General features: G+C 48.4%; 1 protein-coding gene across 2 annotated transcripts; it reads left to right on the forward strand.

Annotated features, from left to right (window-relative positions):
- Positions 1–5,082: 5,082 nt before the first annotated feature.
- LOC126547394 (troponin C) lies at positions 5,083–16,945 on the forward strand. 2 transcript variants are annotated; one of them, XM_050195389.3, is made up of 5 exons: positions 5,083–5,216; positions 6,456–6,483; positions 12,250–12,393; positions 13,424–13,675; positions 16,237–16,945. In XM_050195389.3, exons 1-5 carry the CDS (start codon positions 5,214–5,216, stop codon positions 16,263–16,265), a joined length of 456 nt encoding a protein of 151 aa, XP_050051346.1. In that variant the 5' UTR covers positions 5,083–5,213; the 3' UTR covers positions 16,266–16,945. The 2 variants fall into 2 exon arrangements, with proteins under 2 accessions (XP_050051346.1, XP_050051337.1); XM_050195380.1 differs by lacking the exon at positions 5,083–5,216 and having other exon boundaries at positions 6,420–6,483.

Consider the following 16,945-nt stretch of genomic DNA (forward strand, 5'->3'; position numbering starts at 1 on the left):
CCGGGTGTCGCAGATTTAATTCTGTGACGGCTGCTTTCATGTTAGCGGCATTGTCAGTGACAACTGCACAAATTTTATATCTGATAGCAAACCTTTCTAGAGCTTCGTTTATCCAGGCTGCTATATTGAGACTTGTGTGTCTGTCGGAAAATTCCGAGCATTCAATGAGAGACGATCGTAAGCAAGTAGCCTGATCAATGTCATGAGCAGTGATGGCATATAACCTAGTATTACTAATATTAGTCCATCCATCACACGTCTAGCAAACAGCTGGGGCATCGAGCAGAGCCGATTAAATTTTTTTCTAGGAGTTTGCTACGAACCGCGAGCAACAAACTATTTGTCAGTGTCTTGCGGCTCGGTAAGCTGTAATTTGGATATAAAATAATAATGAATTCTCGAAATTCCTTATCTTCAACCAGTAAAAACGGATGGTACTCATTGCAAATCATTTTCAGTAATTGAACATTACTCAACCCTTTTTTTTCTACGCTGACGCTGGTCTAACTGCATCGACATATCAACGACGACATATCATCGACAGTCAACGATGACTGCGAGAACTGGCCTGATCTAGGCCCAGGCATGCAGAACGGGGTTGACGAAGCCGTCGAAGTCGAAGCTGGTGACAGCAGACCACTTTCTGGTGCATCCGAATTGTCCGATAATTCGCTGTGGCTCCTTGAACTTGAAGAGCTTGGCAACGGCGCCGAGGAACGAGCAGCAGGGTCGTCAACGCTCTCGCCACTTGAGGAAGGCGATCGGGAGCGGCGGGGATCAACTCGGCCAAAGGGCACTGTGATGTGCTTCTTCGTCAAATGCCGTCGAAGATTTCCAGTCGAGCCAGATGACACAGAGAGAGCAGCTTGACAGTACCTGCATATCGCCTTGCCGTCCGGCAATCTTGCGAAGTGGTACCAAATTTCGCTGGTTATGCGATTTGATGGCATCATTAATCTAGGAATGAAATAGAAAGGGAGAACGCCGCATTAAAATTATGCATGAGTTGAAAAGGCGCATTGAAAAATATAACTGGGGGACGCTTAAGCTTAGCCTGTCTCACATCTCGACTCTACTTTCGGTATATCTACCTCATCGAGTGCGATGCTGGGGTCAAATCGCCCTCGATGAGCTACTGCAGGAGCGCGCTGCAAGCCGCACGCTCTGAGATAACTTTCGGTTCGATCGACGGCTTCTTGTAGTGCGTCTTGTTGCTTGCCAGTCGCACACGTTCTCGACTAGAGGGCGATATCATCCGCGTATATAGCGTGTTCTAAGTCATTTATTATCGCGTAGCTCTCTCGGTAGCCTATTGAATATTGAAAAATATTGAATATTGAAAAATATTAATATTGAAAACCAGGGGCGAGATGACAGAGCTTTGGGGAAAAGGGAGGGTGACCCTTTGTTCGATATCTCAAATTTCTCTGTGCGGTAACTGCCCACTTCTATGGTTGCTGTTCTGTTTGTCAGAACATTCTGAACATAACGAAATGCTCTTTTATCCCAGTCAGTGCATTGCAGAATTTGAAGGATGGCTTCATGCGACACATTGACAAAGGCCCCTTTCACATCAAGCGCTAGGATAGAATACTTGCTGTGTTTGTCAAGATGGTCTATTAGATCCTCCTTCAGTTGAAGGAGGACGTCTTGGGTGGATAGACGTTGTCGAAAGCCGAGAAAGATGTCTGGGATATATGCGTTGTCGTCTAGGTACGAAGTGAGGGCAAATTGCCCGAGCAATTCGCCCACGCGTGAGGTGAGAGAGATGGGACGGATATTCTCGATCCCTGCAGCGGCTGGTTTGGTTTGGCGATCATCATTTCCGCTTGTTTCCACGCCGCTGGGATCTCGCTTTTGTCCCATAAATCGTTCATGAAAGCGAGTAAATTTTCCATCGCTCCATTGTCAACAGCATTGTCAACATATGACAGCTGGAACGATCGCAGGAAGGGAGCGGGTATCACGAATGACGTCACGACGCATCCCCGTAAATGCTAGTATTGATGCGATCTCGACCGGGTGAGGTCTGTCTTCACCGCAAGAATCGGGAAACGACGACGAAGCCGGGCATTGTGATGATGAAAAAAAAAAAAACATAGAAAAGAATGCATTCACTTGATTGGTACATGGTTGTGACTCTTATCCGAGTCTCGAGCTGTTCTGATTTAGCACGGGGACCAGGATGGCCTTAAACAACTCCTCTTTCCATCGTTGAGGGAATCCACTGGCCAATCACAAACGCTGAATCGTTCATCAACACTGGTTGTCAGCGTGCTGCTCCTGGTGCTCATGTCTTCAACGAGCTACGTACGTAGTAGTACGTACGTACACTACGTACCTACGTACGTAGTGTACGTAGTGCACCTGTCTCGAACGTGTCCCAACAGGAGGCAACCACCGGCCTTCGATGCTTTCCCCCGGGAGTTCTCGACGAGGACCCTTTCATCGATAAGCGGTGACTTCGTGACGGTCAGGAGGGCGACGTTGCTGTCTTGAAGCGAAGCGAATGATGAGGCGTGAACGTCAACCGTGACAGCTGCGTGTTGCTGGTGGGGCATCTCCACGTCTCCGGATGTGGTAGTCGATGGCTTCTTGGAAAACTTAGGTCGATCGTAACAGTATACTGCTCGCCTCCGGGACGCACGCTCGCGTCTCGCGACCAAAAACTACACGCCAAGAGCGTCAAAGTTTCAGACCTTTCAAAGCCCCGAAACTTGTGTCCAGCGGCGAACGCGGAACGAGCGTGTCCGCGCGCGTAGAGCACCTATGCGCGGGTTCGTACCCCCTTACGCCGAAATCTTCTCCCTTCCCTCTCTACTGCACGCTGCGTGTGGGAGAGTGAGTGAAGTTCTGCGCTGGAAGGCAGCAGCGCGGCGGCAGTCCCTAGGAGTTCAGACACGACGACCTCCGACGTATTCCCTGCTGGTGTGTTCCCGGGGAGGGGGCAAAATAAAGGAGCCTCCGCCTTCCCTTCCCGAGCGACTCAAGCATACATTTGAAATCAACGAATCCCACAACGAAGACAAAAGAACAACGCGTGCCACGCACTCTCGCGAGCAGCGACTCGTTTTCCTTTCTCAAGGCGCGGGAAAGCGAATTTTTGTGCTAGCTCGTATATTGGACAGGGTCAACACTACATCCCTGGCATTGAGGAACACTCACGTAACAGTACCGAAACACATTCGTAGAAGCAGGCAACATAGTAAATTTCATATAACGCTATCACAATCGCCCACATACATATGCTCGTTCTAAAAAAAGGCCGAGTTGCAAGATATGCCAGTGTCTGTCATGCCGTTTGCGACGTCAGCGTAGCTATAACCACCACTGCTCTTGGTGTGCGCTTGGAAGAGAGACCGCCGAGTTGTCAATGGCTTACCTCTGTCGCGCAATAATTCAAGTGCGCGCATGGAGCGAGACAGCTATGGTGTCTGCGGAAGGAGATAGCCAGCCGAACATTGTAACGAAAAACACATTTCTTCTACGACTCTTGTCCGTTTTGGTGCTCTGCGTTTACAAGCATTCTGACAAAGGTTCATGTACTCGCTTTGTACGGTTCCACAACAATTTTTTTTTCGCGTTCCCCACTATATCATATCATGGTTTCGGCACGTAAAACCAAAGAATCTAAATCTTGATTCCGTTCTTTATTTTTATTCTGTATTTAGTGCATTACTTTTGGTGGTAGTTGTTTCACTCTTTCTATTTATTTCTCAGTACACCAGTATTCAGGCCTCGGTTTGTTCTTGGACATATATAATAAAAATGGAGTGATTGATTGCTCGATTATTATTATTATTATTGTTATTATTATTATTATTATTATTATTATTATTATTATTAAATAATTACACTCAAGTTCAATAGCTATTAGTAACAAATAACTTCACTGTGTGAGCAAACAAACGTTGTGGCCCTAGTAGTGCCCAAATTTGTTTTTAAATATAGCCGGCCGAAAGGTACCAGCGACTATTGCTTTCTCGAACCAAAGAACCCAAAGCGAGCTTTGGGTTCTTTGCGAACCGATGTTCCTTCGCGAATCGGAACGTAACAGCACTCAATTTCGTCAGTTATTTCTACAACTTCCAAATAGCCGCTCGAATCGCAAATACGGACAACGCAAAAATCACCGCGAACCGCGGGAAAGAGCGCAGGGCTGTGGGTGGGAGGGGTTGGGTGATGCGTTCGTCACAAGGGGAAGCATATCGGTGACTGCAACGAAATCCGTGCCGGCGAAAACCATCGTCGGCACACATAGAAGGACGAGTGCCAGCGAGTTCAAAAATGATACTCGCGGTCACTGCTCGCGCATAACTGCAAGATCGCGGCTGTCAGTACAGCGCATGCTCAGCGTGCAGAGAAAGAGAGCCACGATTCGACTGGCGACGTCGCGGCAAGCAGCGACCGACGGCTAACGTTCTTTAGGCGGCGCCCCGCTAAAATTAACCCTGGCCCACCCTAGATCCAAGACAGGCGACTACGTAACAGCGCGCGAAAAAAAATAATAATAAAACATAAAACAAGGGGAGGAGCTCAGCGGGGGGAGCTCGGCTTCGCGCGTTCAAGTTACCGCGGCGGTGTTGGGAATTACTACGACACCGCCCTGTCGGCAGTTCACTGCAGCGCCGTGAACGCTGCAGCCATGGCTCGTCCAATCGGGAACGAGGACTAGTTTAGACGATGTGTGTTCCTCCGCCGCCTTTCGTTAGCATTTTTCCCCCATTTCTCGCGCAATCGTCACGTTACAAATGCTCCAAAAATTCACAGCCAACTCGCGTGCGACCAAGAGGCTATCATCCTTTTAAATCGCATGCGTTACGGTGCGCAAACAAGGTACTACTTCTCCTCGCGCAGCAATAAGCGCGCTCGCATTGGGCTCGCGGTGAACGGAACTCGCGCGGAGCTGAGCCGGCGCTCCCCTACGCCCGAGGTCCCGCGCCCCTGGTCGGACACCGGCGCTGACGTCACAGGAGGTCCCAGTCACGTGACGGATCCTCCGGCGCGCGCGGTGGCTGCCGCTGTTTGTGATGCTGCGCGCGAGCATCCAAAAATGGAGCCCCGGGCCGAGCGATCGCTTTGCGCCGACACGCCCGCTCGCCAGTCGGGACTACCACGCGACGGGAGAGCGGTTCTCTCGGTGAACAAACCTCGGCCAGTCCGTCCGAAGCAGCGGTACAGGGATTTGCCGTCGTAGCCCCTCGTGAATCAACATGGTAAAGCTCCGATCTACTCTTTTCTATCCAATCGTCGTCCGTTCTTTTAGCTAACTTAGCGTTTAACGGAACCTTGTGTCTCCCTAAAGCCCAGCGAGTGCTCGCTTGCGTACGATAGGCCACCACAGCGTGCAATGTGTCTTGCAAAGAAAAAAAGAACGTACATTAAGAACTATAGGAAAGCTCGAGATGCTAAAGGAAGAGAAGCGAAAATAACCGCTGGAACTAAAATTTATCCTGCAGTATATCAGGGTTCAACTTATATAACGACGTTCTTAAGAATGTAGACGTTCTTCTATAATGAAGGAGATCTGCTCGGTTCCAGATCATAAGTAGGTTTTGCGGATGAACTAAACTTCTGTGCTGTTCCAAAGAGGGTGCGACGCAGCGAACTGTGATTCGTCAGGCTAACCGCAATCGCAGAACGAGTCATTTCAAAGGCGCGCGAAAGTCATATTAGCACCGCGTCTGTCTAGCTCTTCTATTTTTATAACGTCAACTTCAAACGTTTTCTTCCCGGCTCTTTCACCTTTCCGAACGCCGATCTTGCCGTCTCACGATGCTACTACAGCCGCATGCACGAAAAAGCAGTCGGTGTAATTCCACACCGTCGCACGCCTACGTAAGATTTAGTGCGTTCCTGAGCGTCATTGCAGTCTCACTTTTGAAATCTGAACGTCAGGACCAAACTATTTCGTGCAATCATATGTTCTGTGAGCGCGGTTGGGAGAATGCGTAAAGAACCGTAAGACCTTGCACGACCCCCAACTAGAGGCTGTTGTGCTTGCTAGTTTACTACCACTAGAACGAGAGCCGTTTAGCTTAAAAATGAAAGACCAGGTGCACAAAGCTGTTTAACCTACGTCAAATTAAGAGACATCGAAAAACAATAATATTCAAGAACTGTCGATTCACTGATGATGATGATAGCACTACCGGAACGCTGCGAGACTTCTTCTTGCTTTACCCTTTTCAAAGGAATACTTATATGAGAGCGAGTGATCAACGTCGCTACACAGACGTACTGTTTTGTAACTCATATACGACTTTCACATCGGAATTCCAGACGTGCATAATATGAGCTCGCAAGAGCAAAACGATCGCCCCTTACCGTCGACTGCCACTTACTTGGAGTGGTTGGCTTGCCCTGTAATCTTAGTGTTAGCTTGACACTTTAGATAATCCACTGAACAGTGAGTGCGTACTAAATTTTGTTCAATGTTGTCTACTTGGTTACAGGACGACCTGACGAAAGAGCAAGTGCAGAGTAAGTTTGAATTTTTTTCCTCCACCCGAACATACCTGCGTTTCCTCCTCTCACAGGGATGCTAGACAGCAACATAAAAGAAAGGCTACGCTAGTATGTCATTACTCTGGAAGCTCTCTCTTAATTTAATTGGCCGAAAACGTCGTTTGCGGAATTTTCCTCCTAAACTGCACCGCCTACGATGCCGACGACGTACGCCACAAATTCCGCGCTACTTCTTCAACTTGCGCATTTATTTATTTATTTATTGAAGAAGCTTCCTGGTTGAGTTGTTGTTTACTTTAGAATGAACTGAAGCCCCCTTTTCGCAAGATAAGCAATCGAACGAAGGTTGCCAAGTACCTACAACGTCACGACGACCTAATGCGGCAATTTCAACCGGACATCGCTATCATGCCTTCCATATTTTACGGCGTTTTGTGTCCTATAGCGAGTCTCCGCTTTTGGCGAGAGACACACATTGTTTCTTTCCGGAGGCGCAGTACACCGATCGTTTACACGGACAGTGCCTTTTTTTTTTCCTAAGTGACCCTTTAATGAACCTCTGTCTCGATAGATTTTTTCTCACGTGATACTTCACGAAGACTGCGTGTTACTTTAAAACAGACGCCTGCACTTGTAATGAGTGCTTTAGTGATACCAAAACTGATGACATGCTGAAACAACAGAGGCTGATGATAGCTGCAAAGTTTGCAGCACACAAACAATGATGACACCGTCAGGCTTGAATAACAGATAATTTTTTATGCTTGAATAGCAGATAATTTGTCTGTGTGTGTATCTGCAAACGATAAAAGCGCGCAGTCGCCAGAGTTACCGGGAAAATGAAGTTAATGAGAAATTTAAAAAAAAGTACAGAGACGAAAAAATAAGGATAAGTATCTACAAAATTGGCGTGAAGAAGTTTAATATTCGGTGTTAAATTAAGATACACGAACAAAGGGAACTATTGTTCTCGATGTTGAGTTACGATGTATGCAAATGCGATACCGTGCTAGAAGTAGCGCTTTCCCTAGACTGACCTTCGAGGAAACTGCGCAACGTCGAGTGAGAAACAAACTGACAACCTTAGACGAAAGCATCCAGGTTGCGCAGAAGTATGCACTGGTGGCGCACTTTGATTGCATGCGAAAACGGCTCCGTTGATAGGCGACCGAAATAAACACGCAGCCTTGAATTTGGCATCTCGCCAGGGCAAACAGTTCTTGTCCGCTGAACCAGATTTCTGTTTTTCTTTATTCTCTTTAAACTTAAACTCTGCTTGCTTACATTTCTCTTCGGGGCATTTTTACACGATAAAGAACGTTCAATGTACGCTTTTATGGAATAAGGAAATCAGATTTGTGCGATTGTGAGGTTGTTCTTTCTTTAGTTAGGCGCATTGTCTGGAAAGCGAGTTGCAAAGAGCTGCATTTTATAGGGCGTGCGTCAGATATGACCTTGACATGTGGTACCTCCGAGAGCGCGTTTGAAGTGCAGTTGTTGGAGATAATGAGAGCGACATATCCGAACCGGGCGTCGCGAAAAACACGCCAAACTAACAACCAAGCAGTCGCTGCGTTAGGAAATTTTCCTTTCAGTGTAGTGAGTTTTGATCACCTAATACGGCCGCATGCGTTGCCAGTACTTCCACAAGCACAGTAAATAAATCGCGGCACAACGTGTATTAGTCCACCAGCAACTGCCGCACACATACTGCACAGACGTCTGCAAAATCATCGGTCACTGGTGGCGCCACTAGCGGTAGCTTTGCATGGCGTGCGTAACTATGAAGGTGATTTCATGACCGAAAAAAGAAAAAAAAGGAAGGAAAAAGAAAAGAACAAAGTAATCATAAACCACTGAAATAGCCTGGATAAAAGTACGCAGTAGTCCAGTACGCAAGTACTTGTGTCCGTGTCTTCACGTTTATCCTTTCAGTAGAGTGAATGCTAACCAACTTGCACAACTTTAAGTTGTGCTAAGCAGTACTCTAGCTTGCGCTAGTAGCACATTCTGCCCAGTTCGCGCACCCAGCTTGTCCGCTTTTCTTTCTTTCTTTCTTTCTTTCTTTCTTTCTTTCTTTCTTTCTTTCTTTCTTTCTTTCTTCTTCGCGTTTCTACATAGTCATGCCAGCTGGGAGCGCGCCCGAAGGTGTGGCGTCCAGCTGGAAGTAGCCGCGGTAACTAAAGAAAAATAACAGCGAACAAAGTCCTTGCAGAGGCGCACCTACCGTGCCAATACATGCCGCATTGCTTCAGGGAATGTATACGCGCGTTCAACGTCCTCTTATTCAAACGCTTGCTCGCATTACACCCGCCATTGATATCGTTTGCGTAGGATAACCTTACGGAAGCAAACGCTCTAGCGCACCTTTCTTTTTTTTTTTATTATTATTAATTTTCTTTCTCGTCTCACGAATGCTCATAGGCTTAGATGCGCTCATAATGATTTAGTCACCATTAAGCAAGCATTTCGCCAACGTTCCATGTATTTTCATTTGTTGCCGCTCTGGAGGAACCTTGTCATACCGGCGCTCCAACTCACGCTCACAGGCACACTAGAACGCTTCACTGCAGTGCTAGATTGCTTGAGGCAAAGCACGCTCTTCAGAACATGCGAGCGAGGGAGCGAGCGAGGGACCGAACGAGTGAGTGAGTGAGTGAGTGAGTGAGTGAGTGAGTGAGTGAGTGAGTGAGTGAGTGAGTGAGTGAGTGAGTGAGTGAGTGAGTGAGTGAGTGAGTGAGTGAGTGAGTGACGGCCAAATACTGCGGCCAAAGTAGCTGTCAGAGCATGAGGCGACCATCAGAGTGAAAGAAGATAAGGTATCTCGTAAATGTAGTCGTTATGCTCACTTCCAGCCGGCGCATTTCGCACAAGGTGTCGCTGTAGAGGTCACCAGCACACTCCAAAGCATGCGGCTTGCACGTTATACGCACAAGTGTCTTGACTCCGTACGCAGTTATAGATAGTACGAACGTGTGCAGAACGGGACGAAGTTCGAGAACTCCTACATCATCCCAACGAATCGTCCCACTTCCTTAGATCAGTGACGCTAGAACGCCGGTTAGTTTTTAAAAAATGTGTCTTTTCTTTCGCGTATGGGTGCGAACTACTGATGGGAACATCAGGAAGCAGGTTTCGGGTCATAACAAGGACACATGGCGGCCAAGTCTGGTGGAATGGTGCTCTGAAGAGTATAATTTTTGCCGGCGTACAGGAATCGTGAGCTTACATTCGAATTGTTTCTTCAGCAGTTGTGGCTATGTCCTCGAGGATGACGAACGTGACATTGTGGGTCCTCTTTCAAATAATTCTCGCATTTCATTACCCGCACGACACGAGAAGTCGGTGATGTGCATATACGTACGTCTGTTGCTGCTACACTGGACTCTACTACAAAATGCCAGCTAGTACTAGGTGAAGCACGCTTTTCATGGGAAACATTGTCCCAACGCGCATCACGTAGAGAGAGAGATGTCGCTAAGAGATTGTTTGTTTGCTTCTACAAGCAGTACAGCCAGGTACCTCCTTTACGATTTGCTACAATTGCTAGTAGGGTTAGTTTAGGTGGAGTTGCAAGGATAGCTTGAATATCTCGGGATTGGGTAGAACGAGGCAGTAACACCACCGTCAGACTCCAGATGTATTTGGGATACACGGCTGGGATACTGACCGAATTTATCAGCTGGCATAGCGGTGACTGACAGATACGAACAATTCCTTTACAGCTCTCTTCTGTTAGTGCAATAGACATTAAACAATACACCCCCACCTCCAACACTAAAGGATAACATAAAATAACGAATAACAATTAAACCGATTCACATAGGCTTTTCTATTTCACGCCAACAACAGTATGGTACGACAAGTGAACAGAAGGCTTAGCTTGTGTCTCAAGGCTTGAAAGCATCGTACGTTTCATAAAAACGGTGCAGAAAACTGCTGTTGATTTATTTCGAAAAAAAAAAAAGAAGCGCTTCAGTATCGATGTCGTTGCGAAGCCGACGAGCCACACAAATCGAAATCCTGAGGTCACCTCTCGCGAAACGTCTCTCACTTCCTTTGAAGGGGCGGCTGCACGGCGAGAACACCGTGCCGAGTCGCTTGTTCAGAGAAAAGAAAAAAGAAAGACAGGAAAAGAAAAAGAGGGGGTCGAGAGCTCGCACTCTCGGCCCTTGCGTTTACGCCCGTACCGGCCGTCCCGAGTCCTCCAAGAATAACCGCCCGCAGGCATACCGCTCTTCTCGGTGGCCTGCGGATCCTCTTGCGGCGTTTGCGCGTCTCGCTCGCTCGCGCGGGATTCTTCGCCGCTCTGTCGACATCCGCCGGCCGCCCACGTGAGCTAGGCCTAGCGGGACGAAAAAAAGAAAGACACCGTCCGCGCTTCGCCCGAAATGTTCCCAGAGGCAGAGTATCCCTGTATATATATGTAGAGAGAGAGAGAGAGAGAGGGGGGGAGGGAGAGAGATACGAGGGCGCCATGCCTCCTGTCTATTTCGCTCCCTCTGGTCTTGCTCGTTTTCCCACCTGCCTAACGTGACTAATCAAGCAGCGCCGCTCGTATGGCCATTGGAATACGCTTAGCGAAAGATGCGTCAGCGTGCCTCGCCTCTTTCGGAGCGCAATGCGCGTAGCTGCGGCAGTGCAGGCGCCATGATGCTCCGGTAATGCTCGCCGGTTTCCCTGACTGACCTTGGGTGTCAGCCGTAGGCTACAGGCAGCAATGGTGCAGTCATGAGAAACTTCCGTTCCGTTCATATTTCTGACGATAGCAAGTAAATAACACGTATATAATGTGGGGGCCACAAGAAAGACTGGTTTCTCACATTCAGCGTGAAATGTCGCTGGCTTATAATGAGTTTCGGGGCGTTGCAGAGGTGTAAGTTACAGCCTGCGAAGCGAATCGCTGAGCAGTTGCGGTTGATCGAACACTAAGAGACAGTGCGTAAACATTGGTTAGAGGCAGTAAACGACGCCGTAGCAATAGGAGAAGGGCGCTCGCAGAGAAAGGGAGAGAAAGGAAGGAAGGAACCGCCAGCAAGCCGCACACTATATGCTTGCCCTATTCGACTGCTTGACCATATACGACGGTGATCAGGCAAGTGCTACCGAACCTTACGGCGCAGTTTTAACTCTCTCGCGGAGCAGCTCCAATACAAACCAATATCATATCCCATTCAATCCCTGAGATACCAATATACCGCCGTGCTACTTCATACGAGAGGCGTGTCGCGTCCCATTAAGAAAATAACATCACCGTGACCCCACACTTTTTTACCCAGGTGCACATATGCCCAACGTGTGATCGCATCTTAAGACAGACGTCTCACCTCAATTAATCAATCGAACAAAGGAAGACCACTTTTGTACTTTGGGAAGAAGGCGAAACACAAGCGCATTCATTATGTACACTTGGTATACAGAAAGGCAGGCATACAAAAAAAGAAAAGCGGACACAGGAAAGGAACTAAAAGCGCAACGCACTCATCGACTACACACCTTAATGTCGCATATTGTCGCGAAAAAAAAAACCAAGAAACTTAACATTTCTGCGCATACCTGTTTCGTGCGTACCTTGATTCATGTACAAGTTTCGACGAAAGGGTAAATGAAGTCGAAGGCACTTTCATTTCCCATCAATCAAAGAGCCTTCTTCTACGTGTCTGTTTCGTGCCTGGGCTGCACCGCACCCGGCGTTTTACCTGTCCGGAGACTTTTACTTGTCCAGATGGCCTGAATCTGCGTTACACTCACGCCTCGCCCTTTTTCTCTCTGTCGGTGCAGTGTTGCGCAAGGCGTTCGACATGTTCGACCGCGACAAGAAGGGCTACGTGCACACCAACATGGTGTCGGCGATCCTGCGTACGCTGGGTCAGACCTTCGAGGAGAAGGACCTGAAGGACCTCATCTCCGAGATTGACCAGGACGGTGAGCCTGCCTATATATGTGTATTCGTCGCTATATGTGCATACTCCTTCTGTCGGGTTCCACGCGATCTAACTGCCAAAGAAAGCTCCACGCTTTGGCCTCGCGAATTTCATTGGAAGGGCTTGCCTAGTGTGAACGAAAGATCTGGATAATGCGTGTATAGACAGTGGAAAATGCTTCATTGAATTTCTGTCAATAGCTTGAGGTGTATACAGACACAGGGTGTCCCCAACTATCATGCACCAAGATTTAAATATATGCAAATGCCACCTAGCTGGACAGAACCGAGGTAATTTTGTTTGCCGTTGCTTTGGCCATACTCAGATTATCTTTTGTTGCATTCTGCCTAATTTTACAATTACTCTTAATTAATTAATAGACCTATCGGATATTAAATTAGGTGAAAAGTGTCAGTGAGATCATTGTAGAGCAAGACGAAAAGCTCCCGATACAGCTTTGTGTTGCTCAATACGTACCACATAGAAGTGTTTTTCCGAGCGTGAAAAAAGCCCGCGAATACGCGCAAAGTGCCTCGAGCGGCCAGTAGCGCGGCAATAATAATGCGTTTTTCTAGCCATATTAGGAAATCGTTATTTTCAAATGACATTGACAGCCCTGTCACTGGTAGGGTAGTTCTGTTTGCTTAGAAGCTCATCAATAATTTTAAAGAACCAATAAGCGAAGTACCGAAGCAGAAACGGGCAGCTACTTTATGTGACGTCACGATGAGTCGACGAAGTCCGATCCCACACTAGCGTAATGTAAACACGCAGTACACGTGGTGCCAACGCCAGAACAGCGAAGCTGACTATGTCTTCTGACGACACGGGAAGCTCCTCCAGCTCTTTCGAATTATAGGGAGCAGCAATTCCAGCGACGATATGAGCGCCGAAGGATCGCCGTTTACTTTTGACGTGCCGTGCCAAACAGAAATGTTTCGCTAAAAAAAAAAACCGAGCGGTTGCCGGTTGTACAGAATGCGTTCAACGAGACGGGTCTCTCGTCCCCCTTCCCCTCCTCCGCGGCGCAGGCTCCGGCGAGCTGGAGTTCGAGGAGTTCGTGGCGCTGGCCGCGCGTTTCCTGGTGGAGGAGGACACGGAGGCCATGCAGGAGGAGCTGCGCGAGGCCTTCCGGCTGTACGACAAGGAGGGCAACGGCTACATCAACGTGTCCGACCTGCGCGAGATCCTGCGCGCCCTGGACGACGCGCTCACCGAGGACGAGCTGGACGAGATGATTGCCGAGATCGACACCGACGGCAGCGGCACCGTGGACTTCGACGGTACGCGCGAGCGTCGGGCCTCGCCCCGCTGCGACGCGGCCGTCGAACCGATTCGGAGACGTCGCGTGGGCGGGAAGGGCGCTTGAGCATTAGGGTGCGTAGCAGAACCCGTGGCTTGGAATCCGCCGTTTGGATTACCAGGGAAACTTGCCACAAGGACGCGCGGCCGCTGTAGGTTACCGCTATGGATGGCAAAATAGGCAAGGTGAGAAGGATTCATTCTAAAGCAGCACAGCCTAAAACAAGGACATGATAGAGAGAGAGAGAGAGAACAATATTTTTTTTAATGGACGGCAAAGGTGCATGGAAAGGTTAGAAAGAAGAAAGCCATGGTAACTGGGGTCTGACACGCTAGTAAACAATTCAACCGCGGACGGCGACATAACCCGCGTGTGGAGAGGAGTTGTAGAAGGACTCTGTTTCGAAGTAGTTGGCGTACTGCGCAAAAAAAAGAAGAAAAGGAAAGCAAGAAGAGAGAGAGAGAGAGTGAGCGTGGGGGGGAATGGACGAGAGACGAATGAACTCCTCGAGTGAGTATGTGACATGTACAAACCTCTGATGCCCGTCTTTCAATACGTCTCTTCACGGTGCTCAAGTGTTTCTCAGAAAGCACAAAGAAGCCAGTCGCATATCCGATTATTCTGGTTCCTCGATCCGCGATATTCGAGCGGGTCTTCTCTCTCGGTTTTGCTTTATCGAACGCATACAGCCAGAAAAAGCGTGCGTGGGACTACTGCCCTTATATGGAGGGTTATTATTGTCGTTCTCAAGTTCTGCCACATGTTGTCGATTTGTGCCACGTTGGCCTTTAGAGCCGACCAGTAGAGGGCGTAGCCGCCCTGTTTGAGCCAGCGGTCGAGCAATAACCAGATCCTAGACAACAAGGCGAATCGGCGAATTTGACAGTGCCCAGAGCAAGCGCCCGGAGTCAGCGCGCCTTTAGAGTATAACGTATGCCAGCTGAACGCACGATTCATTGTGGTGCTACTGCAGCCATCACAAATGCAGAGGACTGTGCCTCTTGCACTATGTACTATAAAGTAAAAACAGCTGCGAAAAGCGGGGCGACGCGCCATGCGTGTCTCTCTCTGTCTCTCTAGCTCGTGTCGAGTGACAGGGACTCGCTATAGGCCGGAAGAGCCTGCGAGCCACATGATACCGCCAAGGCCAACATCGGTCTCCCCGAAAGACAAAAGAAAAGCCCCACGCTTCGCGTTACACGAAGGAGCCAGAAGAGAGGCGTGGGCCGACATCCACTGACGACTGGCGCCTTCGGTGAGAGAGGGAGAGAGAGAGATTTGTATTCCGGAGTAACCGGAATCGCGTGCCTATCGCGCGCGCCCGCACGCCGCACCATACCTCGACGTTCTCGTGCACGCGAGCGTTCTTGCGAGTGTGGTCGTTCTTTCGCGCGTTCTTTCGTCCGCGTGTGAGAAAGCACTCCTCCTCTCGTATAACAGGCCGGTCGACCCCGACCCCGTTTCGTACGGTGGCGTCAACGTCGCGATGCGACGACGTCTTCGCCCGCCGCCCCCTTTCGGCGGCGCAACGTAAGCGGCGACCAGCAGGGTTTCTTTCTATCTTTTTTTTTCTTATTTTTTGTCGTCGGCGACCGGCGTGTTGGTAATGAGGTGGCCGCTTGTACAGCGCGTCGGTTTTAACGTGTCTTGCTATTCCGCCTCGAGAGGAATGAGAGGAAACGTTTGTCGCTCCATCTACCGGCGGGTGTGCGCCCGCTTCGTAGAAGCGCCTGTATACGGCTTCGCCTTTTGGGAAGAAGCGTTTTAGCTCGGTGCACACCACCGCTTTCGCTAGTTCGAGTGTACACGTGGAAGCCTTCGTTACAGGACGAGTTCGTATGGGACGAGTTGAACGAAATTGACTGCGTCAGAGAGAGATAAAGAGAAAATGTTAAATACCACCGACTGTTGAAAGCAAATAATCTTAATCGAAAAAAAAAATTGTGTCCTAATTTGTCAAGAAATGTCGGTCCGTGGTTCCGACGTGTACGCCATTTCTTGAGTATGCGAAGCCGCTGGAGTTCCGCTTAAGCTCTCGAATGTTTGACGCGTTCATGTACCAAGACGATGCAAAACGCTGAAACGAGCTAGCTTGTTGTTTTTGCTGAAAGTGAAAAAAATCGAAAAGTACGGGAGGTGGGTGTGGTAACCGGCTCACATTTCGCTGGACATCTGAGTTGTCCCGCGGCCAAGGGAAGGAGAAAGAGAAGGGCGAGCGCTGCGAACCTAATCCCAACAAAACAGCCACAAAGACTAAAATAATAGGATAAGAATATAAAAATGATAAAGAAACGGGGACGAGAAAATGAAACGCTATAGTTTTTCGATCCCACGAGTTGTATTTGTGTGTTTCTTTGTGTGTGCGTAGGGGGGGGGGGGGGGATCGCCCTGTCATCCGGATGTTGCGATTTAAAGCGTCATTCCTTTATTTTCCCCGTAATTTTTTCTTTTTTTTTTTTGACCGGACGTAGTACTTCTAATCTCTGACTTCCTTGACATTATGCATTTTTCGACCTCAACACTTTCGCTGAAATTTTGCAGAGTTCATGGAGATGATGACCGGCGACTAGACCAACAGTCCTGCTCCTGGAAGCGCCACATCAACGGAGACGACGTTCCGACGACGTCTCCGAATAAAAGAGAATGGGAACTTCACCACCTCCTTCGACCAGAAGCGCGGAAGCAACGAAATAAAGAGAGAGAAAAAAAACATGACAACACATAGCGTGAGCGAATGAAAGAGAGACAAATGTTCTTCGAAAAAAAAAAAGAAAAAGGTATTTAAAAAAGCTGTCCGTGAAAAACGGAAGCGAAACCGTGAATGTACAAGCCTTAGCGCTGACTTCACGATGACTTTGTTTTCAACTTTGTTTTCTCTGTTTGCTTTACTCTGTTAACTTTAGCCTTGGCTTCGCCAGTTAAGTTTGTGTTCGTTTCTTTGTAATTACTTTTAACTTTAAAGATATTGCGTCCCCGTGTCCCGTGACATGCGCTCATTGCTAGCCTCACGGTTAAAGGAACGAGTGGTCACGAAAAGAAAAAAAATAGAAATTTCGAATGGTGACACAGGGGCCGTAAGTGTACGTGTTGTGACATAGCTGGCCCTGTCGTCAAAGAATTAATTTGTGACCTGAGCTACAAACTAAGTATGGGCTCAGAGGCTGAGGAACGAACAATGATGTTCGGAAACGAACGACATGGAGGAATTATTCACTGGCTATGTCGAATAAAATATTCGTTTGTTTCTGTT

Source organism: Dermacentor andersoni, chromosome 3 (assembly GCF_023375885.2).
Source record: "Dermacentor andersoni chromosome 3, qqDerAnde1_hic_scaffold, whole genome shotgun sequence".
Classification (NCBI taxonomy): domain Eukaryota; kingdom Metazoa; phylum Arthropoda; class Arachnida; order Ixodida; family Ixodidae; genus Dermacentor; species Dermacentor andersoni.